This window comes from Rana temporaria, chromosome 6 (assembly GCF_905171775.1).
Source record: "Rana temporaria chromosome 6, aRanTem1.1, whole genome shotgun sequence".
NCBI lineage: Eukaryota > Metazoa > Chordata > Amphibia > Anura > Ranidae > Rana > Rana temporaria.
This window is the reverse complement of record NC_053494.1, coordinates 143,152,571-143,179,944: the sequence shown is the minus strand read 5'-3', so window position 1 is coordinate 143,179,944 and position 27,374 is coordinate 143,152,571. Positions and strand designations below refer to the sequence as shown.

Here is a 27,374-nt window from a genome sequence, read left to right as displayed (position 1 = left end):
CTACGGCACCAACTCCATCTAGTGTGGAAGGGAAGTCTCTCCCCACCAACAATGGCATATAGCAGAGATATGCAATTAGCGGACCTCCAGCTGTTGCGGAACTACAATTCCCATGAGGCATAGCAAGACTCTGACACCCATAAGCAAGACACCCAGAGGCAGAGGCATGATGGGACTTGCAGTTTTGCAATAGCTGGAGGTACGCTAATTGCATATCCCTGGCATAGAGCAATGGAGGCTGGCATATGTTATCACTGCTCTATGGAATTTAATCCCTGTGTTGATCCTCCGCATCACAGAAAGGTGCTGGAGCTTTGAAATGCATGCAGGGCCATGGGGAGAAAATAGTAGTTAACATTTATATATTGGTTTATTATTTAGCCTTTAATTCTACTGTAATGTATCATTATTCATACATGTTATCTGTTTATCTGTGTATGGCAACTATCAAGCCAGCAGATAGATAAATATACGGAAAATGGTAAAGTTTACATACTGTATATATTTCTTTAACTTTTCTCCTTCGGTCAGCTCTATGCTGCTTTGTTTAACCCACCTAGATGCCTAAATCAAGCCAGACCAGGTAATGAATAAGACGTGAAATCAAATGTTATTGGCCAAGATAAATCAGAGGTGACATGGTGCCAGACTGCCAAGATGAATAAATAAAAGTGCAATTTCTTTTTGGCAGAAAACTTGTCTGATATTTTGCTTCTCGCAATAGTAATAAGCTGAAATTTGTTCAGATAGGAACTCTCAGGAGCATTAAAAAAATGAAAAACAGGCCCATAAATTTAGACTCTCTAAAAAAAATCGATATTAAAATTTGAAGACAATACCCTACTTTTCCTTGTTCCTAGCTTCTCTGCTCTTCCCCTGATAGAGGTCCGATATTTGGGAATTACCAACGTTGAGCTCAGTCAGAGCTCAGTTGCCAATTTCCCCTATTCAGGCAGCAGGGGATCGTTAACTATAGGGCTCCCACCCAGTTCTCCTGTTCTAGTCCCTCTGTCTTTTCATTAGTTGCTAGGATGCAGGCACAATTAATTTTTCAAATTACTTCTATTTTGCACAGTAAAAATGTATTTACTTTTCTTTATCACAGATCTGATGCTGATTAACATGGATTGCAGCTGGGCGGCCGGACTGTACTGAATCACTGGTTATTATGGTGAAGGTGGTTTGGGTCACCCACACCATGGAAGGTATAACACTATGCAACCTGGCCACCTGTGTCCTAGCAACCAATGATGCTGTGCAGCTTGGATCCTTGCTCCATAGAAACCAATGTGGCTGTGCGGCCTGGCCACCAGCATCCTTGTGACCAATGAAGAGACAGAGAACTTAAAGGGTCACTAAAATAATTTTTTTTTTTAGCTGAAATGACTGTTTACAGGGTATAGAGACATAATAGTTAACTGATTCCTTTTAAAATTGATTAAAAATAAATAAAAAACAATCATATAATGTGCCTGCAGTTTAGTTTTGTTTTTGCTGTTGTTTCCTGGTTCTCTGATGTACAGAGCCAGAGGGCCAATAGAGGGCAGTGATGGATTGAAAAACGAAACTGGATTGGTGCTGAGGGATTTTAGACACACAGTAATCACACCTCCTTGATTAGTGACCACAGTGAGAAATCTCCCAGTACTGTGGTTATCAGGAAACAGACAACCAGGAAGTGTCCAGAACAGAGGAATTACTGCAACATCAAAGCAAAAACGAACAATGAGGACATGAAACCAGGACTGCAGTAAGGTAAAAGAAGCTATTTAGCTAAAAAAAATTCCTTTAGTGACCCTTTAAGGAAATTAGATGCCTGCTCCCTCTGCATTGCTAGCCATGGTGCTTGTCTTGAGCAAGCCCCCTGTGCCGGAAACAAGTACTATCAAACATAGAAAATAAAATATTTGTCTCCTTGCTAGATGTGTGGTCAGACAGTGGTGGAGGAAGGAAAACCACTGTCAAGCAAGGAGACAGGCGAGAAAGAGGGGATAAAGTGCTACATGCACGTTGTCACCTGGGGGACAGGAGCAGCACAGAAAATGTATCGCGAGACTTCTTAATTGTAATTAGTGTGGTTGATATATGTGACATGGTCATAATATCTGCCTTTATGGTAATAAGTCAAGGCTTGGAGAGACAATAGTTTCAATTCACAATTTACAAACCAGGATAAAGATTTTATTTAAAAAGAAAAAAGTAACTTATTTCTAACTGAATCCAATGAGATTTGAAAATTGCACTCGCAAGGTTAAAACAAAGATCCTTATCCATGTGCTAAAGCTTTGTGAACTGAGCCTAAAGTCATCTTTTTCCATTCCCCAAATAGTTGTTAAAACTCCTACACAAGTCTGTGGAGTCCAATTAAACAGATACAGACCTAAGAAAATTTTGTAAAAGTTGGAATAATGATATCTTCAAACTTTTGTGCTCATGCTTAAGGGTTCATTAAAATTTGCTACTCTTAGCAGAAAATCGTTATTTTTGGAATATTCAGTTTGGTAATGATGTATAGAATCATCATCTCTGAATGCACACGCTTGTTTTAAGAATATGATTGGCATACCTACTGGATATAAGCATATATATCATTTGGACATAAGAATATACCAATGAAAACAGGCACAATAGTCAGAAAAATATGTGTTGTGCCAAGTATATACAGTATAGTATCTAAAGCATATTACTGCTTTGCACATTTTAATATGGAGGGTTTCTTTCTAGCCTTTGTCTAGGATAGGAAAATCTCCTATGTGCATGCTTTAAAATGAGCTGCTATTAGATACACAAGGGTGAGGGTTGAGGTAAGGCACTTGAAGAATCTTCCACGAGTACAATGGTTTCCAGTGCTGAAAGCAGAACAACTCTTTTCAAAGGTGTTCTCTTCTAAAATGAGACTATAGGGTATTTGCAGTACATAAATGTTTCAAGCTTATTATTGCAACATTTGCAAGTAATTTTTAAAGAGACTTTCACATGTTTGTTTGCTTCCAAAATCACATTTTCATTATTGGTTATGCAAAATATTTTCTCTTTTTCATCTAACATATGTATATTTCCAGAAAGCAGATGTAGCTCTGTCTTCAAGTTCATTTTCCTGATTTGCATGCTTCTTGTGGGTCAGCATGTCAGAAAGTATTAAAGCCAGAGACACCCTGCCATGTAGGTTTTTTAAGAGGATATCAACAATGGCAGTTTTCACAATTCTCTCACTTAAATTTTTCCTTTAGACCCTTTCACACTGGGGCATTTTTCATACACTTTGACGTCTGCATCATCTGCAATCCCAATGTGAAAGCCTGAGTGCTTTCAGAGCCCTTTCACACTGCGGCGTTGATATATTCTTGCAACACCAAGTGGATTGAAAACTTTGCATTGGTGGTATGGATACTCATTCGAGAGAGGCAGTTTACATCTGTGAAACAAATATATTCCAACATCTCATAAACTTTTACAACCTCCTCTAGACTGGAGTATCCTTATGCATGCTCAATCCTCAGAGTGTTTGTTCTATACATTGTTGACTGTGAAAGGGAGGTTGCCCATGTTGCCTGAGATAGGCACATCCTAGATGACTCTGAGGCCGCATACCCACGACCGGTCAAAACCGATGAGAATGGACCGAGGTTCAGTTTCATCGGTCCAAACCGACCGTGTGTACAGCCCATCGGTCTTTTGTCCTTCGGACCAAAATTGTAAAACTTGCTTTAAAATCGAACCGATGGACCGCTGACCGATCGGGCCAAATCGATGGTTGGTACACAAAAGCATCGGTTCAAAACCCGTGCATGCTCAGAATCAAGTCGACGCATGCTTGGAAGCATTGAACTTCGTTTTTTTTCAGCACGTCGTGTGTTTTACATCACTGCGTTCTGACCTGATCGGCTTTTGAACTGATGGTGTGTACACACATCAGACCATCAGGCCACTTCAGCGGTGGACCGATGAAAACGGTCCGTCGGACCATTCTCATCGGATGAACCAGTCGTGTGTACAGGGTCTAAGCCTGTCTACTCTGGACCATGGCATTTGCCTGATTTAATAATTTCCATCAGAAGCGGCATCCGCATGATGAATTTTTGAAGAAGAATACAAGCGGATTACCCTCCTATGAGTCTCTATCTAATTCAATCTTCTTAAAACAGGGGTCTCTAACTAGCGGCCCTTCAGCTGTTGCAAAGCTACAAGTCCCATGAGGCATTGTATGGCTGACAGTTACAAGCATGACTCCCACAGGCAGAGGCATGATGGGACTTGTAGGTCCGCAACAGCTGGAGGGCCACCAGTTTGAAACTCCTGCCTTAAAAGACAACCCTTATGAGGGGGTGACAAATTGGCATCTGTGAAAAGGGGAACAATTACAGTTGAATTCTGAAACTACATCTATAAAAAATCCTAGTACCTACCCCAACCAATCCGTGTTCAAAGGCTCTGGGACTACATGCATTTTTTGAGCTGGTGTACATGGGATAATGAGAATGTGTAAACCTCCAACTGTTTTTGGTTTTGTTTCTCTAGTGTGGAATGTGTTGGATTATTACTACCTTGCACATTGTATTATAATACCCATTATAAAGACATGCTATATTGAAGATAGTAGCTCACATATTTCCCTATAACATCTCATTCACTTCATGCTCAATTGCCATCAACATATTTATGGCAGTTAATTTCTCTGGTGGCCACCAATACATTTGATATATGTGACCCATAGAATGAGGTCATATAACTCACAATATCTACTGTATTGTAGTGGGTGGATTTGGTAGCAGGTATTTTTAACATTTCTGTTTGTCCATTGGTGTGGGATTGTGTATTTTTAATATATTAATAAAGGCATCATGAAGTTTTTCTAATTGGGAGCGGTCAAATAAATTTAGTCATGCAATCTTTTGAAAAAGTTTTTTGAAAAATATTAGAAGAGGGGTTGAGCCTGTATCCATGTTTTTCTTGGGGCTTGTAGAATAATGAAGACAGAGATCCGCAGTGGTAGGTGTTAACTCTTTACCTTACTTTAATCGAGATATTTAAAAAAAATTAAAATAAATGACAGAGTCACTTTAAGCAGCTCAGAAGGATGCAGTAAAGTAAACCAATACTCACATCAAGTCACACAACTAAATTTATGATGACAGATTCAAATATTGTTAAATACCTGCTCTTCTTTCCCTGCTCTTCAATTTAGAGACAAGCTATCTCCATTGTATATGGACTGTGCTACTCAAGTGTTGTTTTTTCCGTATTGAGAATGAAGAATTTAATGAATAAATCATTGTTCCTCTCCAGTTTACGCAATGAAACTCTTAGCTCAAATAACAGCATATAAAATAATATCCCTGGTGGCACATCGGTAAGCCAAATACTCACAACTATGTGTGGATATTATTACAGAAAGGCCATATGACAATAAAGAGGTTTGAATAATATTCTGTGTTTATGTCAGTGAAGTAGCCATTATAGGCGGAATAATGGAGAAATCTCTAGCGTCAACAGCAGTGTAGAGGCTTCAAGTAATTCAGTTGATTTGATTATATTGGAGAAGTGAGGATTGAATGGCTTTACAGGGTTATGCATTGGCTGATTCTAAATCTCATCCTGCCAAACAGTGATGGGGTCCTTCATGTACCATGAGCTGTATGATGAGCTGGCTTGATAAAAATTACTTATCCATTTACAAATAAAGCAGACAATGCTGCACTCAATTATTAATTTGACAAGAATATTGGTAACCGTTTTTTTTTTTGGCTCATAAAAATGGAGAAGGTATAAAAAAAAAATCATCAATATTAACTTCAGCATCAGATACCATATATAGTTCTAGAAATCAGAAAGACACACACAAAAACATGCAATAGGACCTGTAATTCAGAATTCCAAGGGCTTTTGTAATATAGTATTTTTTGCAACAGAATATATTAATACAAATACAAATGTGAAATGTCAGTGTGGAATTTTGTGGCCATTACAATTCTCACGTTTAAAAACACTAAACCGCACAAAAAAAACAGCAGGGAGCGGCAACTATCACAAAAAAAAGCCAATGGTAAAGTTTTCATCTATGCATTTCTGGGGGTTGTATTTTAGCAAAATGCATACATGTAGCCTTTTCCTTTGGTTTTCCTCCAGTTTTCAAAAGAAAAATACTAAGTTTCGTTTTCAGTGACTTAGCATGTAAACAGGAAGCATATTGAAAAACGAAATGCCTGTTGAAATTAAAACTTTGTATGATTATGATGAATCCCCTGACCCAGGCTTTAACTACTCCTGGCTTGCAGGCAGAAAGTGCTTATTTACACAATGTCATGGATATGCAATAACGTCTGGCAGCTTACCTGTTTCCATCTGCTCATTAGAGGCCTGACTCTGTTCTGGTTGCCTTTTTTTATCACTTGCCCTTCCTGTATGGCCCCACTCAGGCCATCCCAAGAAGTATATATTAACTGTTGCACTACAGGTCTGCAGTGCTGTTCAACCGTGTTGTTAGCTTAAGTTCCTGTCTGCAGTGTGCTACGATTACCTTCCTGTGTACCGTTTTTGTCTCGTCTTTGACTTCTCCTGTTTGCCTGTGATCCTGACCTTTTGCCTGTCTCTCGGTTACCCTTGTCTGCCTGTTGCCCTGACCTCGGCTTACCCATTACTATCGCTTGTCCTGCTTGCTGCTTCCCCTTTCTCCCTGCGGAGCGTGACCTAGGGGATCCCAGGGGTCGCGACCTGGATCCATCTGCAGCGAAGGCCATCCTCACCACTAGAGGCTCTGGTGAACACAAAGCTAGGTCTAAGACTCCGCGCCCTGGGGGATCTTGGGTTTACGCTTCCTCTCTGATAGCAGCCGTTGGCTATAGGGTTCACTACCCTGTGGTGCATCCCTGACCCCAACGGGGTGCACTTGTCACCTGGCCACAGGTGACCTGACACACAAGCAGTGCCCTCTGAAGAGCAATTTGCAACGCATCATTCTTCAGGGAGCATTTAAAAGGTAGTGAGGAGGCATTATATTGCCTCCTCATAGCCTGTTTTAACCCCTTAAATCCCACCACCACCAAGCCACAACTGTGTGCTTTGTATACAGTTGCGTGGCGACCCTATTCAGCTGAATGGGTCACATTCAGCTGGCGATCATTTTTGCTGCAGAATAATGCAAAGCATAATGGTCTGCTTGCCTTAGCAGCTTAAAGGAAAGCAGTTGGGGCAGTAATAACCCGGCTCAGCTGCGCAACTTTTTTGTCCCCCCCCAACCACAAGTGTAGATGAGGCCAAAGTGCATAAAATGTTTTCCTCCTCAAAGGAAGGAGGTCATAACACATAATACATGACTAGGGTTAAGCAAATCTGCCCGAGTTTGACAAGGGTTCAGTAAATCCAGTTTGAATTTTGGCAATACAAAACTTAGTGGCAAGTCTCACAGAAGTCTATGATGGGCAAGTCTTGTTGGTAAGTTCTGGCCATCTCTAGCACTCATAGACAAATTACAAAAAAAAGGTAGTTAGGCACTGCCATATGGGACAGATACCAAGGTGTAAAAAAAAAAACTGAGACAGCATCCAAAATAAATAAATCCAACTATCACAGAAAGTTCCAGTGAACTTACAATACTATACATTTGTATAAGTATCGTTGTTTTCTTTTAACATTAGATCAGCATACATACAGCAGCAGCATCTCAACATCTCAAGTTTTTTTGGGCACTGAACAGGAGAGAGGGGGCAAGAGCAGAAGAGGGACCCAAGAAGAGAAGGATCCGGGCTGCCCTGTGCAAACCCACTGCATAGAGCAGGTAAGTATAACATGTTTGTTATTTTTATATATATATATATATATATATATATATATATATATATATATATATATATATATATATATATATATATATATATATATATATATATAAAACACAAGACTTTACATTCACTTTAAAGCTAATCCTGCTTTTTGTTATGACATTGTGATCATTGTTTAGCATTCATAAGCTTATACGTTTATGTTGTGGTCTTACCAATGCTGTTGCAAAACCACCATACCTATATACTAAATTGGCTTTTTGTCGAATTTATTTCAGCAATACATCTTCATGGCTCACTAGCTTTATTTCACAAATGGTAACAGTATATCAATATTTCACAATCAGAAATAACTGTGTAAAACCCAACGCATCAAACATATAGCATTACGCCGCATACACACGATGTCCAACATGCTTGATTTTTTTACGACGTTTTAAACAATGTTGTTTTTCGGGTTGTAAAAAATGATCGTGTGTGGGCTTTAACGACGTGAAAAACCAGCGCATGCTCATAAGCAAGTTATGAGACGGGAGCGCTCGTTCTGGTAAAACTACCGTTCGTAATGGAGTAAGCACATTCATCACGCTGTAACAGACAGAAAAGCGCGAATCGTCGTTTACTAACACAAAATCAGCTAAAGCAGCCCAAATGGTGGCGTCATCCAAATGGAACTTCCCCTTTAGACCCCATTCACACCTAAGCGACAAAACGCCCGACGCTTCTGTCGCTAGAGGGGAGAATTCCCATTGCCGTCTATGGAGATGGTTCACATCTCATAGACGCGCAACGCCCGTCGCCTGAAAAAAAGTCCCGGACCCTTTTTTTCACGCGACAGGCGCGTTTTCCCATAGACAGCAATGGGAATACTTTAGAAAAAAAAAAAGAAACATTTGTAATCGCGGCAAATCTGCCGCTACACGCGTACGCGGCTGTCGCTTAGGTGTGAATGCAGCCTTATAGTGCCGTCGTACGTCACAGCGCTTTGCTAGAGCATTTTTTTTAACAATCGTGTGTAGGCAAGGCCGTTTAAATGATGAAGTTGAGAAAAGCTTAGTTTTTTCTAGAGCCTGAAAAACGTCGTTTTTTTACAACACGAAAAATGATCGTGTGTACGCGGCATTACTGTAATCCATTTGCATTACGCCGCAGCCCTAACATTTCTCTTTAATTTGCACAATGTTGTATAGAGCTTATCAGAGTCCTTTGATAGTACACAGATTGGGGGAAAAGTTTCTATGTCTGCTTCCATTGTGCATAACAGATGTTTAAAAGATGGCCATGAAATTTTCAGTAAGGACGTGCACATCTTTACATTAGTGAAATATGCAACAAAGCCAGAGAGGAACCTGCTGTGTTGATTTGAAAATGAACATATTTATATTAAAGGTTCAGCCGGCTTGGCTGCCTGCTGTGCTGAATTAATTCACATGGCTGTAATTATATATGCACAAGCCCCTTCCTCATCACCCAGGATAATGAATTCAGCAAATCTTTTTTAACCAATTTATTTTCGCCCAAATATCTCATAATTTCAAAAGCACATGTTTTTAGACAAACAGTAAAATGCTTGTTTAAAATAACAGCTATGCAATAGTAACAACTTTGTCTAATAGATCTGTGTAAATCACCAAACGATTTGCGGCAATTTAAATGCATATGCTGTGTCATCAGTCATTAAAGCTGATATCGAGATAGATTTAGTTATTTATGCATGTGGTAAGTAAAAAAAAAAAAAATGTGAAGACATACTGGAAAATTTTAAAACGAAGGTGTGTCTCTTCTTATTTTTACTGTTTAACCACTTGCTAACTGGCTCACGTCACTATACGGTATATATAAGTTGGTTAGTTCCATAAATCGCTGAATGGGTTCGTCTTTTAAGGGTGATAGCAGGCACGACAGGGAACCCAATGTGTGTGGCTGGCGGGTTCGTTCGCCGCCGACCACCCGTGATCACGTGCATGAGAGCAGAAACAGGATTTTGTAAGCACACGAATCACTGTTCTGGCAGGGGAGAGGAGACATATTGTTTGTTCCTACCAATTAGGAACGATATGTCTCCTTCCCCAGTCAGTCCTACCCCCATATAGTTAGAAACACTAAATAGGGAACACATTTAACCCCTTGATTGCTCTCCTAGGGTTAACCCCTTCCCTGCCAGTGACATTTACACAGTAATCAGTGCATTTTTAGAGCACCGATCGCTGTATAAATGTCAATAGTCCCAAAAATATGTCAAAAGTGTCCGATCTGTCTGCCGTAATGTCGCAGTACTGCTAAAAATTGCAGATCACCGCCATTACTCGTAAAAAAAAAATAATAATCTTTCCCATAGTTTGAAGACGCTATAACTGCGCAAACCAATCAATATGTGTTTATTGCGATTTTTTACCAAAAATATGTAGAAGAATATATATTGGCCTAAACTGAAGAAGAAGTTTGTTTTTTAAAAACATTTTGGGGATATTTTTTCAAAATGTACACTTTTTTTTGCTTATAAAAAAAAAATGCAGAGGTGATCAAATACCACCAAAATAATTTTGTTTGGGTACAGCATTGCATGACAGCGCAATTGTCAGTTAAAGCAACGCAGTGCTGTATCGGAAAAAATGGCCTGGTAATTAAGCAGCCAAATCTTCCGGTCTGTAAGTGGTTAAAAAGTTTTAAAAAGAGCAAATATGGAGTTGTATCTCTTTTCTGCCTCCTGCCTTTGCTGTATGCTGCAAGCATTGGGAGATTTTAAGATTATGTAACCACTTTCCGCCCACCATATAACAAAATTACGTGCACAAAGTGGTTAAATTATCCTGACTGAACGGCATATGACGTCGGTCAGGATGCATCACTATTGTGCGCCCCCGGCGATCGGCGATGACGATTGTCCCTCGGACACAGCGCATCCCCGATCAGGATAAACAGCCAATGCAATTCTCCCCACTGCTCTCCTCCCCACTGTTATGTTTTTTCTGGGAAACAGAAAGCTATGCGGGCCAACCACCTGGCAGCGTCCTACCAACCGATGACTGAAAGGTTGTTAAGGACATGTTGGGCGGCAGACATAGCATTCTGTTTTAACTGCAATAGTACACATGGCAGCAGTGAGGAGGTGGAAGCTGGGAGAAGGTGCAGGGTGTGCTCTCCCCCTCATCTGTGCACAGGAGTTTCCAGAGGTTTGCACTCACATCTCAGTGTGCAGGGTTTAATTATTACCTCCTACCTCCTTAGTACACTGCTCCATTACAGGAAGTGCAGGCAGGAGGAGGGGGGATTTGTGTTAGGAGCGGGAGGGGGGCTAGGAGAAGGGTTTGTACTTGGAGTGGGGCTTTGGGAGCAGGGGATTTGTGCTATATTGGGGGATTTGGTGGGGTTAGCCTAGGAGGAGGAATTTGGGGGGACTTGTGTTGGAGGGGGGATCTGGGGGGTTTGGGCTAAGAGGGGGGTTTGGGGGGATTGTGCTAGAAAGGATAGGAGACTTGAGAGCAGCAAGCTTTTGCTAGGAAGGAGGATTTGCGGGGGGGTTCTAGGAGGAGGAATTAGGGGGGTTGTGCTTGGAGTGGGGATTTGCAGGGTTTGTGCTAGGAAGAGGAATTTAGGGGGGTTGTGCTCAGAGGAGGGATGGGGGATTCATGGTAGGGGAGGAGAAAAGTTACAACCTAAGATCACTGAACTCTGCCTCACAGACTATATTTTAGGGCTTGTTCACACCAGATGCAATGCAGACCCTAAGGGGTTAATCCTTTGCATTGTGTATAAAGGCTGTTTAATCCTGTCTCTCTGATCCTCCTCTTCTTCCAATCTCTCTAAAAAAAAAAAAAAAACTTGATATTTACAGAGCCAGGGGACAGGCTGCACATGCTCATTTTGGTGTGGAAGGGTGCATGTGATCCGCACATGCCAATTAGCACTGTCCAGACATGTCTAGACAGAGGATCAGGGAGAATGAAAACTCCTCCAACAAGGTTTACTAGGAACTGATAGAAGTCACAAGATTGCTATATACTGCTGATCAGAAAATATATTTATCAGTTTATATTTACTAAAAAGTTGCATTTCCATATTCTGTGTACTGTGTGAGACCAGATATAGTGAATGCAGGTTCTGGGTTTAGTAACACTTTAATGACATCCCCTTGCATATAGTTGCAAAGAAAAAAAAAAAACACAATAGAACCTATTGTGTACTGTAGCTTCTCTAATGCCGCGTACAGACGATCAGTCCATCCAATGAGAACGGACTGATGGACCGTTTTCATTGGTTAACCTATGGTTAAAATCGGTTAAATCGGTTAAAAAAACTATCGTGTCAGAACGCAGTGTCGTAAAACACAACAACGTGCTGAAAAAAGTTCAATGCTTCCAAGCATGCGTCGACTTGATTCTGAGCATGCGTGGATTTTTAACAGATGGTTGTGCCTACTAACGATCGTTTTTTCCCATTGGTTAGAAATCCATTGGTTACATTTAAAACAAGTTGGCTTTTTTTTTAACCGATGGTTAAATAACCGATGGCGCCCACACACGATCGGTTTGGACCGATGAAAATGGTCCACCAGACCATTCTCATCGGTTTAACCGATCGTGTGTACGCGGCATTAGCCATTTCATCAGTCCATCCAACAAAATCCTCAAAAAAGTTACAAAAGTCATAACTATGGTATGGAATTCCAGAAAAAAAATCTAAAACTAACAAGTAACGGTGGTATTTGATCATCTGTAGATTTATACATCTGTACATTTATCAACAAAATTCTGGAAAAATGAATACAAGAAAAAAAAACACATTCCCCCATTTTATGTATAATATAAATCATGTGTTGACAGAAGAAAAATGTTTTCAAAGTAGCAGCACAAGACACTAACATTGTTATCTACACTTGATATAAATGTTGTTGTGTGATTGTTTTCTTGCTTTATTGTGAGAAGAAAATGTCATGATCACTTGGAACTGAAAAATACTAGAACTTTTTTCATTTGTGGAACAGACTCACTCATAAAATAGTTCTGGTCAGCTCAGTACATTGTTTTAAAAGAAGTTGCAATCCTAAATGCGCAAACCATAACTGGATTTATAAGGTAGCACAAGAGAGATTATTGATCCATGAATCCAATTGATCAGAAAATATTTATTTATTTTTAACTCTGCTGGAGAAAATTGGACCATGCTTTATACAATCTTGTGCCTTCCTCTGGATCAACTGTGGTTATATTATTATGTATACAGAGGTTTTCTGTTTTTATTTACACATTTTTTATATCTAAATTTTTCAGTAGTTAAAGACAATACATCGTCCAATCCTCAGACTGGAGAGAATCAGTATTGGGTTTCAGCAATTACATGCCTCCTAATTTTCTTTCCCACACAAAGGCTCATCTCATCCTCCTGGTCCCGATTCCTTTCTATTCTTGCCTCTACCCCCTCCCTCTTCCCCTTTTTTTCTTTCTTTCTTTTCAAGTAGGGAAAGCCATCCCTCTATTTCTAGTCTTTTCTTGCATTCCATATCTTATGCCTTGTACACACGACCGGTTTTCCAGACGAGAAAACTGCCATTTTTTAGATTGGTCGAGAAAACTTGTCGTGTGTATGCTCCATAGCAGTTTTCCCGATGATAAAACTGCACGCAAAAAATTTAAACTCGCTCTATTTTTTCCTGTCGTGTTTCCCATCAGTCTTTTTCTCGTCACGAAAACCGTTCGTGTGTATGCTTTTCTGAGGGGAAAAAAACGTGCATTCTCAGAATCAAGTATGAGACTAGCATTCGTAATGGAGATAGCACATTCGTCACGCTGTAACAGACTGAAAAGCACAAGGCAGAAAAGCGTGAATCGTCTCTCACCAAACTTTTACTAACGTGAGGATCAGCAAAAGCAGCCCAAAGGGTGGCACCATTTGAATGGAACCTCCCCTTTATAGTGCCGTCTTACGTGTTGGACTCCACCGCGCTTTGGTCAAGCGTGTTTTTGACTAAATGTGTGTATGCTAGGCAGGCTTGAGAGGAATCACTTCGGGAAAAACTTCAGGTTTTGGCATGTCAGGAAAACCGGTCGTGTGTACAGGGCATTACTCTTTCACCATAAAACGTACCATGACAAAAAAGGTCATTGGTCAATTTTACTTAAAATTTTAAGTCACACTACTCACACTCAATCTGTGAGTTAAATGTACACTTGCTTTGAAACATGGGCGTACTTGATTTCTAGGTTGTACCTAGTTATGTTGTAATCTGAAAAGCTTGACTGGAAGTTCCCCTTTTCTCTTTTGGGTCTAAATATTGAATTTAGAAAAGACAATGTCAAGATACAGCCATTGGAAATATAACATCCAAGATAATATTTCACCTGTTGGCCAGTGGAAAGATGGTCATTCAATATCATTATAAATATTATTATGAACAAGTGGATGCATTTATTTATTTTTTCTATTAGGTAAACTACAGTTGATGGACTTGTATCTTTATTTCAACCTGACTAACTATGGAACTAAGAAGTTTGACTAAAGCAGTATATACATGCATAGTTGTTTGCTCCTTCAACCAGTGTGTTGAACAAAAAAAAAAAAAAAATCTGACAGATTCCCCCATCCACACAAGCGATGTGGATGTAGGGATCTTACCTGCCGCGCTGTTGTATTCTGACAGCGGGAACCACCCCCCCCCCCTCTCCCACCAGAATACACAGATCAGCGCTGGAGCAATTGGCTGCAATTGCTGATCGAATGACCAGCTTCTGTTTAACAGAGATGCGCGCACACACAGACTGAACGTTGGCTGGTTCTTGCTCAACCAGACGATTTTCAGTAATTGTGTACCAGCTTTACACTGGGCTAAAATATAACACTGTGTTGTTGTGCAAAGCAGGCATGAGTCACTTACAATCTAATTGCATGTTTTCTTTATAATTTATGTATCACGATGTTGTGATTGGTCTTTTTTTAATGAATTCCAGCACTAATTATCTGCATGTTAAATTTAGGGTAATCCATTATGTACAACAGAAACTGTGTATATGCAATCGGTTCATTTTTTTCTTGGAATAACCTTTTATGACCCTTTGTAAATATTCCATTAAAATGAAAAATATGCTATATTGCAAAGAAAGTCAGGGTTGGATTCACACCATTGCAGTGCATTAACACGCATTGCATTAAGTCAGCTCTGTTGCTAAATCCATTTTTGTGACTTTTTTACACAGTAAATATGGACCAACAATACCACAAGCTCACATCTGGAATTTAAAAGGGTTAAATGTGTTGCAGCCATTAATTGGACTTTATCTATTTTAATGCTAATAAACCTTTTCAAAAAAGCTTGTTAAACAGGAATTGATGTTGGAAGGAAATAAAGGGATGTGGAATGTGAGCTCACAGCCATGTACTGTATTTCAGAAAAAACACACAAAGTTGCAAAGAAGGAAGCAGTTATGAGTTTTCTCCCTGATCAACTGAACAAAGTTGTGATCATAACTGAGGCATAAATCAACCATCAGAACTGAATGAAATTTCTAGTTTATAGTTAACATTTTTAGCCAGGGTGCTGGGCTACAGACATATGGAGGAGGAGACATTGTTTTATATTCTTCTCTCCCTCTACTGTGATACTGATGTTATCCTGCACCATTCTTCTCTGGCCAGTATGGGAAAAGCTAAAGCCAAGCCAGCCTATAGACTTCTATGCAGAGCGCTAAGAATCATGGGAGTTGTAGTCTGACAGCCATATAGTAGGATGAATGGACTCTTTACAATACAAATCTCAATAGACGCTGTGCAGTAGAAATGAAGTGATGATTTTTATTAAACTGCCAGGGAAAGCCCTTCCTATTGGCACCAGAGGGGGCAGCAGCATTTTTCTAATGCTCTTGGGTCTCATCCTCAGACATACATGCCCCTGTCTTCCTCCGTGATTTCCATAGACATTTTCCCCTCAAGCCCGGTGGTCCTCCAAGGTGGAGGGATCATTGAGGAGGGGATGCTGTCAGGGCTGGGCTCAGCCCTTCATTCTCTGAGCTGGCCACTCAGCTGTCGGCTAATTGCCAGCGCCTATCTCTCCACAGTGACTCACCTGTTGATGATCCTGCTCGTCAGTCCTGCCTACTTAAGCCTTCCAGCTTAGTTGCTCTCTTCCTTCGCCTTGGTTAACATCACAGAGACTATCTCCTGCATTCCTGTTGAAGACTTGCTTGGCTGACGTTCCTTCTGGCTTCAGATCCTGCTTGCTGTTCTACTACATTTATCTCTGGCTCTCTGACATTTGGTTTGGCTGACTATCTGATCTGGTTCCTGAACTCTGGCTATGTTTATTTTTTTATTATTATTATTAAACAAGTGTGATTTAACTGTACTTCTGTCTCGGTCTGATTCATGGTTTCTGACAGGCTTTTGCTTTGTCTTGAATGTAAGAAAGACTGGTTTGTTTTAAATTACCTCTGCCTATTGTAAAATACTGTAATGCCTGTTAGATCATGAAGGAGTAAAACTCCTGGCAAGCAACTGCATACACAGTTGAGATACATACTGTATATACCTGGGATTTTGGCAAGCCATTCTTGTGATACACACAGCTCTACTAGTCCAGACAATCACTTGACAACTTTCTAGTTTAGCCTTGCTAATTCCTAGGTAGACTTTACTACTTCACTGCTCCATGTTGAGATGTGTGGAACAATTGCTGCTCACTGAACAAAAGTGAAAATGCTGACTCGCTGTCCAATGATAAAGCTGAAGGTGGAGAGGTGACACAGGAAATTGAATTGCTGAACCAAGAAGATTAATTGCGTAATATGGAACTATGCCTGCCATTTGTCTGCCTGTGCAATGTGAAAATGTGTGTTATTAAAATATTACCATTAGTTCACAAATAACAAAACTGGAGCTAATTGAGACCGACTCTAAGTTGGCATACAAAGACAGGTAGTGTCCAGGTACAAAGAATCTTCAAAGATTGGCACTGAAAACTGCTGAACAGTGAGATCACTATTATTGTTTGCAATGCAATGGGGTTGATTTACTAAAACTGGAGGGTGCACAATCTGGTGCAGCTCTGCATAGAAACATATTGGCTTCCATTTTTTTTGTCAAAGCTTAATTGAATAAATTAAAGTTAGAAGCTGATTGGCGATCATGCACAGCTGCATCAGATTTTGCACTTTCCAGTTTTAATAACTCCCCAACAACCCAAAGTCTTTAAGCGTCAATGCTTTTTGTACATATGGTATGTAGGGGAGTGATATTGAAGGAAGCCCAGTAGTATCTCACTCTGACATTCCCAAATGTGTTGGTTTTGCAGCAGATCTACAACACCGATATCTTTGATTAGGAATTTAAATTTGCTGCAGTAGGCAGTGCTTTTGTGAGTACTCCCAATGCAGGGGCCCAGCCTTTGTTTACTTGTCAGCATTGCAGGTGGTAACAGGGTCTCTTTACATACACATTTTATCTTACTTACCTTCATGTTAAATGTGGCACAATTACAGGAATGGAGGTGACCGTAGAAGGTCTGAGCGCACACACCCTGAAAAACAAGACAGTACATTTTATCAGATATTTTTGCATAATGAACCGCCAACTCAAGGACATATTGTCATGATTACTTTCTGTCTGGTATACTATTGTTCAGTACTGCAAGGTACACTTTTAAGCCGACACTTTTAAGCCCTCTACAGGGTTATGTAAAAGTAAGACTGAATATGTTGTTAAAACCAGGTTAGATTTTTATAGTGCACTGTTGGTTTATACTGTCTTGTCATATTTGTAGGAGATTTATTGACACATAGTTTTTCTTTACATTGCTGCCAGTAAGAAGCCTTTAGATTCCTGTATGCGGTACTTATAAAACAATAAAACTAACCTCCAGGAAAAGCACACATATAACTGGAAGGAATGAACCATTATGTATACGTTACATGTTTTAATTAGACCCCTTTGTACGATTGTAGATTTCATAATACTGTAAAAGTAGAATACCTGTACAAGGTATATCACTGGAGTGCCTCTGGCATTAAGAGGTGATTCTCAGAGCATGACTGGATGGCAGAAGACTTTTGAAAGGGGAATGTTGGGCCATGTATTTGGTGCACAGACAGCATGTGTGATACTGGCAGTGTGGTAGCAAAGCAAGTATTGGAGAAGGTTTGGTATGGTATTAGAGTGTGCGAGAGCCAAGAGTAGGACCAAAGACAAGCAAAGTATGGTGGCCATGCAAAAGTAGCACCACTGTCATTGTAACCAGTGTTCAGCATTCAGGGAAAAAAGGACATGGATTAAGCTGTAAACTGACATCTGATCTGTTTAATGGTTGTGATCTGGAAACAGAAAGCGTAAAGACTGTGCCAAAGAAGAATTCTTGCCTTCCTGCAGTTTAGAGACTGAGTACAGCCACTGCTTCTATGTTTTGTGTCACCTTTGTGCAGGGCTGGGACAGTGTTTTAAGGGCTGCCTTTATCACCTTAGTAGTAGGCATCACTTTTAATCCATTTCCTCTGAAAAACCTAAATATGAATATCCTAACCTATCACCTAAAATAAATTATTGCTACTAAAGTTAAAGGTTAGCAATAGTCAAGTCCAGGGGCGGACTGACAACTCATGGGGCTCCCGGGCAACAGGAGATCATGGGGCCCCCTGTGTCCCTGCCCACACTCAAGCCACACCCACACACAGTCCCACCCCCAGCTTGCACTGCATGGACGCCTCAATTCTGGGTCGAACCTGAGATAAACAGTGCACAGGGGGCAGCAGGGAAGAGCATGGGATGTCAAGCAAGCCCAGTACACAGGGGGCACCAGGGCAAAGCATAGGGGAACCATGGCAAAGTATAGAAGTCAGCAAATCATAGCACAGGGGGTCAGGAGGGCACAATATGTATGTGTGGAGGGCAGGAGGGCACACTACATGGGGAGCAGCAGGGCGCATTAAGGGGCACACAAGGGCACATTACAGGTTGGGGGGGCACAGCAGGACACATTACATGGGGGCAGCAGGGAACATTGTAGGGCACATTACATGGGGGGAGGCATAGGGGCACATTATGGGGCACAGCATGGAACATTACATTGGGCAGGAGGGCACATTATGGGGTACAGCAGAGTATATTACATAGGGGCATGAGGGCACATTATGGGGCACAGAGAGCACATAATGGAACACAGCAGGGCATATTACATGGGGGGCATGAGGGCACATTAAGGGGCACAGCAGAGCACATTAGGAGGGATAAAACCTCATATTATGGGGCACATAAGGGCACATTATGAGGCATAGCAGGGCATATTACATGGGGGGGCAAGAGGATACATTATGGGGCACAGCAGGGGATATTACGTGGAGCAAGAGGGCACAGTATGGTGCACACAGCAGAGCACATTATGGGGCACTGAATGATGCATCACAGGGCACACAGCAGGGCACATCATATGGCACACAGCAGGGTACAGGGCACATTATGGGCATACAGTAGGGCTCATGACAGATCACAGGGCCCACATGAGGGAATTGGGCACACAGTGAGGCACACATTAGGACACCATGGGGCACACCACAAGGGCACACAGTAGGGCATATCACGGGGCATACAGCAGGGCATGGGGACAGGCAGCCGGGCATGTAGGCACACATCAGAGCATGGGGAAGACAGCTGGGTATGGGGCAGACAGCAGGCCATGGGGCACAGAAAACGGTGTGGGGCAGACTTTAGAGCATGGGGCAGACATCAGGGCAGGGCATGGGTCAGACATCAGGGCATGGGGGCACAGAGCAGGGCATGGGGCAGACAGCAAGGCATGGGGGCATGGAGCAGGGCATAGGGCAGACAGCAGGGCATGGGGCACAAAGCAGGGCATGAGGTAGACATCGGGGCATGGGGGCGCAGGGCATGGGGGCACGGAGCAGCACATGGGGCAGACAGCAGGACATGGGGGCACAGCGCAGGGCATGGGGCACAAAGCAGGGCATGGGGCACAAAGCAGGGCATGATGCAGACATCAGGGCATTGGGCAGTCAGCAGGGCATGGGGGCACAGAGCAGGACATGGGGGCACAGAGCAGGGCATGAGGTAGACATCAGGGCATGGGGGCACACAGAGCATGGGGCAAAGAGCAAGGCATGGGGGGCAGACATCAGGGCATGGGGCAGACATCCGGGCAGATATCAGGGTATGGGGCACAGAGCAGGGTATGGACAGACATCAGGACTTTGGGGCACAGAGCAGGATGCTAGGCACAATTTGTCCAGAGTGTAAATGGAAGTCACCTTGCTTGTTCTAATAAGTGAATAAGTTATTCAAAATAAAGCGTCTGACTCTGTCTGTATAATCACATATATGTGTGGAGTAACTGGATGCTATGAAAGACACCCCTGGTTTGCTGCTTGCAAGAAGCGCAGGACACAACCATTAACAGACCTCATGATGCGCACCTCCCCGCCGTCCCCTCCTCTCTTCTCATCCGTTCGAGGTGATGACAAATGCAAGCACCTGGGGTGGATGTGAGGGACGGAGGGGCCGGCATGGAGGTGTGCATCATGAGGTCTGTTTACACTGTAGTCTCTTCCGCAGGGATTCGAAACCCGATCTACCGTCAATCACAGCTAGCTGACAGGTGGATCGGGTCCCGAGGTGGAAGCTGTCATGGGGCCCCCTACTGGCCATGGGCCCTCGGGCAGTGCCCGAAATGCCCGATGGTCAGTCCGCCTCTGGTCAAGTCTCACTGGGAACAACCTGCAATATGTTCTAACACGTGCAGGGCATGTTATGGTAGGCCACCGCAGCCTTCCTTGTCAGCCAAAGTGTAATGCCATTTGACTTTTTTGCTCCAAAAAAAATGGTTTTGCCTCTCGCACATGGTTATCCAATCAAAAGAACCACTTCTAATAGATTGTATGGGCATCATAAAACTGCTTGGTTTAAAAAAAAAAAAAATTGGGGGGGGGGGGGCGTGGCCGGCAGGAGACAGTAATGGACGCCTGAGCTCTCAGCGCTGCAGACAGGGGACATAATCCAGCGAATAGGGCCGCAATCCTCACTACTTTTTCAGGCATCCACGGAGCAGACACACCGGAGACCACAATGAACGCATCCCCGAAAAGATTGACGGACCACAAGCCCCAGAAACTCACCGAGTTTGCATACAAGCCGGCGGGGACACACGATGGGACCCAAGATGGCGCCGACCCGCCCGCACCGCGGGACTCTTACACAGACCTCCCGGACGAATTCCCGGAGCCATCGCCTGATACAGGTACACCAGAGCACTCTGCCTACCCCCCAAGCAGTGACACTCTCCCTAGCAGCCCAGCAAAGGTTAAAATGCGGCTAGACACGCCGCCACAGCGGCCGCTGCACACACAAATTGAGGCCCAGGCTTTCAATCCCCTTCAAGCTAACCAGGCCCTAAACTCATCCATGGCATCCTTCCCCACATCAGGCCAACCTGTTATGGACACAACCTTAAAGGACATGTTACTCTCTTTACAAACATCCCTCATGACAGATCTTTCCTCCCTATTTGCTAAAATCACCTTAGATATGCACTCTCTAGATGACAGAGTGTCTAATGTGGAAACGGGCCTAACTGAGTGTACCTCCACTGTCAATGATGTTATTGACTGATTTGAAGATATTAAAGAGGAACACGCGTGGATGCGCGCCAAGCTGGCCGATTTAGAAGACAAATCTTGCAGAAATAACGTTAAACTGCGTGGGGTCCCTGAGACTGTCCTGCCTGCGGACCTGGCCAATTATGCCAGAGAGCTGATGCACATTATCATCCCCGACGCATCACCACGTGATCTCATCATTGACAGGATCCATAGAATCGCAAAACCATCTCACCTGGCCGCATCGGTCCCTAGGGACGTATTGATGAGGATCCATTTCTACCACACTAAGGAAAATCTTTTAATGGGGGCCAGAGTGAAAACACCTCTCCCAGCTCCATTCACGGGAGTCCAATTTTTTCCTGATCAATGTCATTTTAATTATTACCGATCCGACTTCTTCCCTGGCGGAAGTGCAAAAATTGCTTACCTGGTTCAGCACAGTCTCGTACTATAAGGTAAATGCGACTAAATCCTTCATACTGGACATTAACATAGACGCTACCACGAGGAATCTACTTCAATTACAATACTTATTTACATGGGCAAAACACAGACATATCCTACCTAGGCATCCAACTACCGAAATCACTTAAAAACCTTTATTCCTGCAATTTCCTGCTTCTCCTCAGGGACATCCAGAAAACCACCTCCCAATTAGCAAAACATGAACTATCCTGGTCAGGCAGACTGGCAGCCTTTAAATGGTTTGCCTCCCTCAAATATTATATTTTTTCAGGACCCTTCCAATTCCCCTACCGGCGTCCTTTTTCAGAGCCCTTCAAACGCTGTTAAATGAATATCTATGGAAAGATAAACGCCCTAGATGTGCCCATCTACTACTGATTAAACACAAATTGGTGGGAGGCACGGGATCCATAGACTTTGAAGACTACCATCTAGCAGCAGTACTAGCACAACTCCCTGCCTGGTTTCAGACTCAACCGAACACATCCTGGGGCCAAATAGAAAAACTTACACTCTTGCGTCCCAACTTAAAAAACTGGCTATTAAGTACTCCCCTTGGAGCCTCTGTCCCATCGACCATATCCCCAATAGTGATGTCGCGAACCTAAAATTTTCCGCAAATGTTCGCGAACGGGCGAACCCGGCGAACCGCCATTGACTTCAATGGGCAGGCGAATTTTAAAAGTCACAGGGACTCTTTCTGGCCACAATAGTAAACGTGCTTTAAAACATCAGGTATGATGTTGTATCGATCAGGTAGGGTTAGGGTTACAGATAGGGTTAGGGTTACAGATAGGGTTAGGGTAACAGATAGAGTTAGGGTTACAGACTGTAACCCTAACCCTATCTGTAACCCTAACCCTGTCTGTAACCCTAACCCTGTCTGTAACCCTAACCCTGTCTGTAACTTACACACTCGTGACATAAATTTTATTCCTCTATGCATCAATCTTGGTGTAGTGATGACTGTGCTCGTGCGCACGTTTGGGAGACTGCAGGCGATGGGGGTTTTTCAAATCCTATGGTCGTGCTGAGGTAGTTCAGTGACAGTTAAGTGACCCAGAAAACAATGATTCTGCAGTGTGGGCCCATTGTTGGCCTAGTAGGCTTTAATGATCTCCTTAGATGATCACAAAGAAAATTCATGTTTTTTCTATGCAAAATTATCCAGCCGATCGCTTTTGGTCTGTTCACAATGAAGCAACAACCGTATCATCTGGGGTGTGCCAACACAATATAGATTAGATGTGGTACTGGCAGGTGGGCACAGTTTACCCTGTGAGGCAAAGACACCCTGGCAGACAAAAGACTACTATTTAGTATTGCAGTGAATTTTGTTTTTATATCTTATCAACTGTGCCAACATAATATAGATGAGATGTGGCACTGGCAGGCAGGTGGGCAGAGTTTACCCTGTGAGGCAAAGACACCCTGGCAGACAAAATACTACTATTTAGTATTGCAGTGAATTTTGTTTTTATATCTTATCAACTGTGCCAACACAATATAGATGAGATGTGGCACTGGCAGGTGGGCACAGTTTACCCTGTGAGGCAAAGACACCCTGGCAGACAAAAGACTACTATTTAGTATTGCAGTGAATTTTGTTTTTATATCTTATCAACTGTGCCAACACAATATAGATGAGATGTGGCACTGGCAGGTGGGCACAGTTTACCCTGTGAGGCAAAGACACCCTGGCAGACAAAAGACTACTATTATGTATTGCAGTGAATTTTGTTTTTATATCTTATCAACTGTGCCAACACAATATAGATGAGATGTGGCACTGACAGGTGGGCACCGTTTACACTGTGAGCCTGGGCCCCTTACATTACACAGCACCCCACAGCTCTGGGCCCCTCTACATAGCACCCAGCACCATTGGACCCCTTTATATTACACAGCAGCTTGCACCACTGGTCCCCTTTATATTACACAGCAGCTTGCACCACTGGGCCCCTTACATTACACAGCACCCCACAGCTCTGGGCCCCTCTACATAGCACCCAGCACCACTGGACCCCTTTATATTACACAGCAGCTTGCACCACTGGACCCCTTACATTACACAGCACCCCACAGCTCTGGGCCCCTCTACATAGCACCCAGCACCACTGGACCCATTTATATTACACAGCAGCTTGCACCACTGGGCCCCTTACATTACACAGCACCCCACAGCTCCGGGCCCCTTTACATAGCACCCTGCACCACTGGACCCCTTTATAATACAGCACCCTGCACCTCTAATCTAACTAAACTATACAGTGTATAAATATATGTACAACTCCTGGGATGTATATACATCCTCTACACACTAACATTAACTGACTAGCCTGCCTAACTCCAAAAAATTACACTCTCTCTCTCTCTCTCTCTCTCTCTCTCTGTCTCTCTCTGTAAACCACGCAGCACAGATTACAGAGAAAAAAAAAGCAGACTGATTGATTAGCTCTAACAAGGGCTGTTTGGGGTGCTGTTCTAACAGCAGAGATCAGATGAGTCTTTCAGGACTGGAGTACACTGGCCTAGCTATCGCTTTCCCTATAAAATCAGCAGCAGCAACACTGTCCCTCCTCTCACTAAGAATGCAGGTTCAGAATGAATCTAAAATGGATGCTGCCCTAGAGGTGGGAGGGTATGCTGCTGATTGGCTGGAATGTGTCTGCTGACTGTGAGGTAGAGGGTCAAAGTTTGCTCAATGTTAATTAATAGGAGGCGGGTCGAACATTGCATATGTTCGCCGGCGACGGCGAACAAGCGAAAATCGTCGCAAACTATTTGCCGGCGAACCGTTCTATACATCTCTAATTCCCAACTATGAGAGCTTCAGCTCTCGCCTGGAAGAAGACGACCAAACTTCTGAACTACATCCCAGATACTCCAGAATATAATATACCTCTGGAAGTCCTCCACTACCTATCCCCGGACTTACCACTAGCTAAATGGAAAGGGATCCATTCGCTCCAACATATACTTCAGGACGCCCGTATTAAACCCTTCTCTGTCTTACAATCTGAGTTTAACCACTTCCATACCAGGTACTTACGCAGCTTCCCGCCCAAGCCAATTTTCAGCTTTCAGCACTGTCGCACTTTGAATGGCAATTGCGCGGTCATGCTACACTGTACCCAAACAAAATTGGCGTCCTTTTTTCCCCACAAATAGAGCTTTCTTTTGGTGGTATTCGATCACCTCTGCGATTTTTTTTTTTTTTGCGCAACAACTAAAAAAAGGCTGAAAATTTGGAAAAAAAATTACGTTTTTATTTTTTTCTGTTAATTTTTTTGTAAATAAGTTTTCTCTTTCAATTACGGGCACTGATATGGCGGCACTAATGGGCACCGATGAGATGGCACTGATGGACATCGATGAGGTAGTACTGACGGGCACAGATGAGGTGTCACTGATTGGCGGCGCTGGTATGCGACACTGATGGGCACACATAGGCGGCACTGATGGGCACACATAGGCGGCACTGATGGGCACACATAGGCGGCACTGATGGGCACACATAGGCGGCACTGATGGGCACACATAGGCGGCACTGATGGGCACTCATGGGCGGCACTGGGCACTCATAGGCGGCACAGATGGGCACTCATGGGCGGCACTGATGGATACTTATGGGTGGCACAGATGGGCACTGATAGGTGGGCACTGGGCATGGATGGGCACTGTGGGGTGGCACTGGGGTGGCACTGATGGACACTGGGGTGGCGCTGATGGACACTGGGGTGGCGCTGATGGACACTGGGGTGGCAGCACTGATTTTTGCCAGGTTGCCAGTCAGTGCCCATTTGTGGGCACTGACTGGCATCTTTTTTTTTTTCTTTATGCTTTTTTTTTTTTTTTTTCTGTCATTTTTTTTTTTTTGCCCACCCTGGTGCTCCAGGGTGGGCATCCCTGGTGGTCCAGTGTGGCGATCCGAGGGGGGGCTGCGCTGATAAACAATCAGCGCTAACCCCCCCTGTCAGGAGAGCCGCCGATCGGCTATCCTCTCCTCGCGTCTGTCAGACGCGAGTGAGGAAGAGCCATCGGCGGCTCTTCCTGTTTACATCGTGATCAGCCGTGGTTGGACACGGCTGATCACGTGGTAAAGAGTCTCCGCCGGAGGCTCTTTACCGAGATCGGAGATGCAGGGTGTCAGACTGACACCCCGCATCACCGATCGCCGCGATGCGCGCCCCCACGGGCGCGCGCGGCATGAAATCCTGCAGGACGTTCTAGAACGTCCTGTCAGGATTTCATAACCACTTCCCGGACGTAAATCGGCCATAGGCCGGGCGGGAAGTGGTTAAACTATCCAATTCTGACCACTTTACATTCCTTCGCATACAACACTGTCTGGACACTATACCGATCCCCCCATACAGTATCCATCCAAAAACTTGCAAATATCTCACTGATCCCGCATCAGGGATCAGGGGAATATCCCACTTCTATAACACCCTAAGCCAAAAAAAACACCTTTACTAAAACACGCCCGCATCAACGATGGGAAGCTGATCTAGCTCTCACCTTTGATGACACCCAATGGTAACATGCGCTCAAAGCCATCTACAAATCCACCAAGTGCTCGAGCCTTTGGGAACTTACACAGAAGATTTCTTTAAGGTGGTACATGACCCCGTCCAGAACAGCCTCCTTTGGCACCTGCGTCTCCAGCTCTTGCTGGAGATGCGGGACCGAACTAGGAGATATGAAACATATCTTCTGGACCTGCCCTGCCATTCAAAAGTACTGGAATGACGTCTTTAGTTTCATATCACAAGTTACAAAAAACCCCATCCCCCCATCACCTGCACTTGCAATTCTAAACCTAACCATTGAAGATATACCCTACCCTGTTAGACATGTTACTACCCATATATTACTTGCAGCCATACTTAGTATAACGAGACTTTGGAGATCTACTGTCATTCCGACTCTGGCCCAGACTAGGGAACTAGTAGCCCTGCATTACAGTTACGAGACGATAACTGCCTCCAATAGGAGACAGGCTAAGAGACACAGTACTGACTGGCGGCCATGGACCGACTAGATTAATGCTGCGACTGGTACCTGAGTGATTGATTAATGCTCCGAGAAGACTACTTTATTCTTGACTGAGCAATACTTTGGACCCGTGCATTGTTAATTGTTTTGTACCTTGTTATATTAACTTCAATACGGAATATTGTTGAAGGTTGGACACCAGGGGCGGGCCCCTCCCGCTTAAGTGGCACTAAAGTTCCTATTCGGGGTGCCGCTCTAGTGGAAGGGACCGGTTCAGCTCCAGACTATTATTAATATTATCCAACCTACCTGTTGTTGTTCCGAGTGCCTCAGAGCGTCTCCGGTGCCCCCAAACCTCTGGCCACATGCGGTACTGCATAGACAAGCATTGGCTGTAAAACGAATTTCTATTATTTCCTATGGGGAAACTCGCTTTGATTTACGAGTGCTTTGGATTACAAGCCTTCTTCTGGAACGAATTATGCTCGTAATCCAAGTTATTACTCTATATATATATATATGTGTGATTCTGTGCACCGTAAGA

The 27,374-nt window shown here is 43.3% G+C and overlaps 1 protein-coding gene across 1 annotated transcript in view; it reads right to left on the bottom strand.

Moving 5' to 3' along the window:
- The window catches only part of SPAG16 (sperm associated antigen 16), a 1,251,920-nt gene that overhangs the window by 380,895 nt on the left and 843,651 nt on the right, over positions 1–27,374 (bottom strand). Inside the window, exon 14 of the mRNA XM_040357476.1 lies at positions 17,218–17,283. Within this exon, the coding sequence (XP_040213410.1) occupies positions 17,218–17,283 (66 nt within the window). The remainder of the gene's footprint in view (positions 1–17,217; positions 17,284–27,374) is intronic.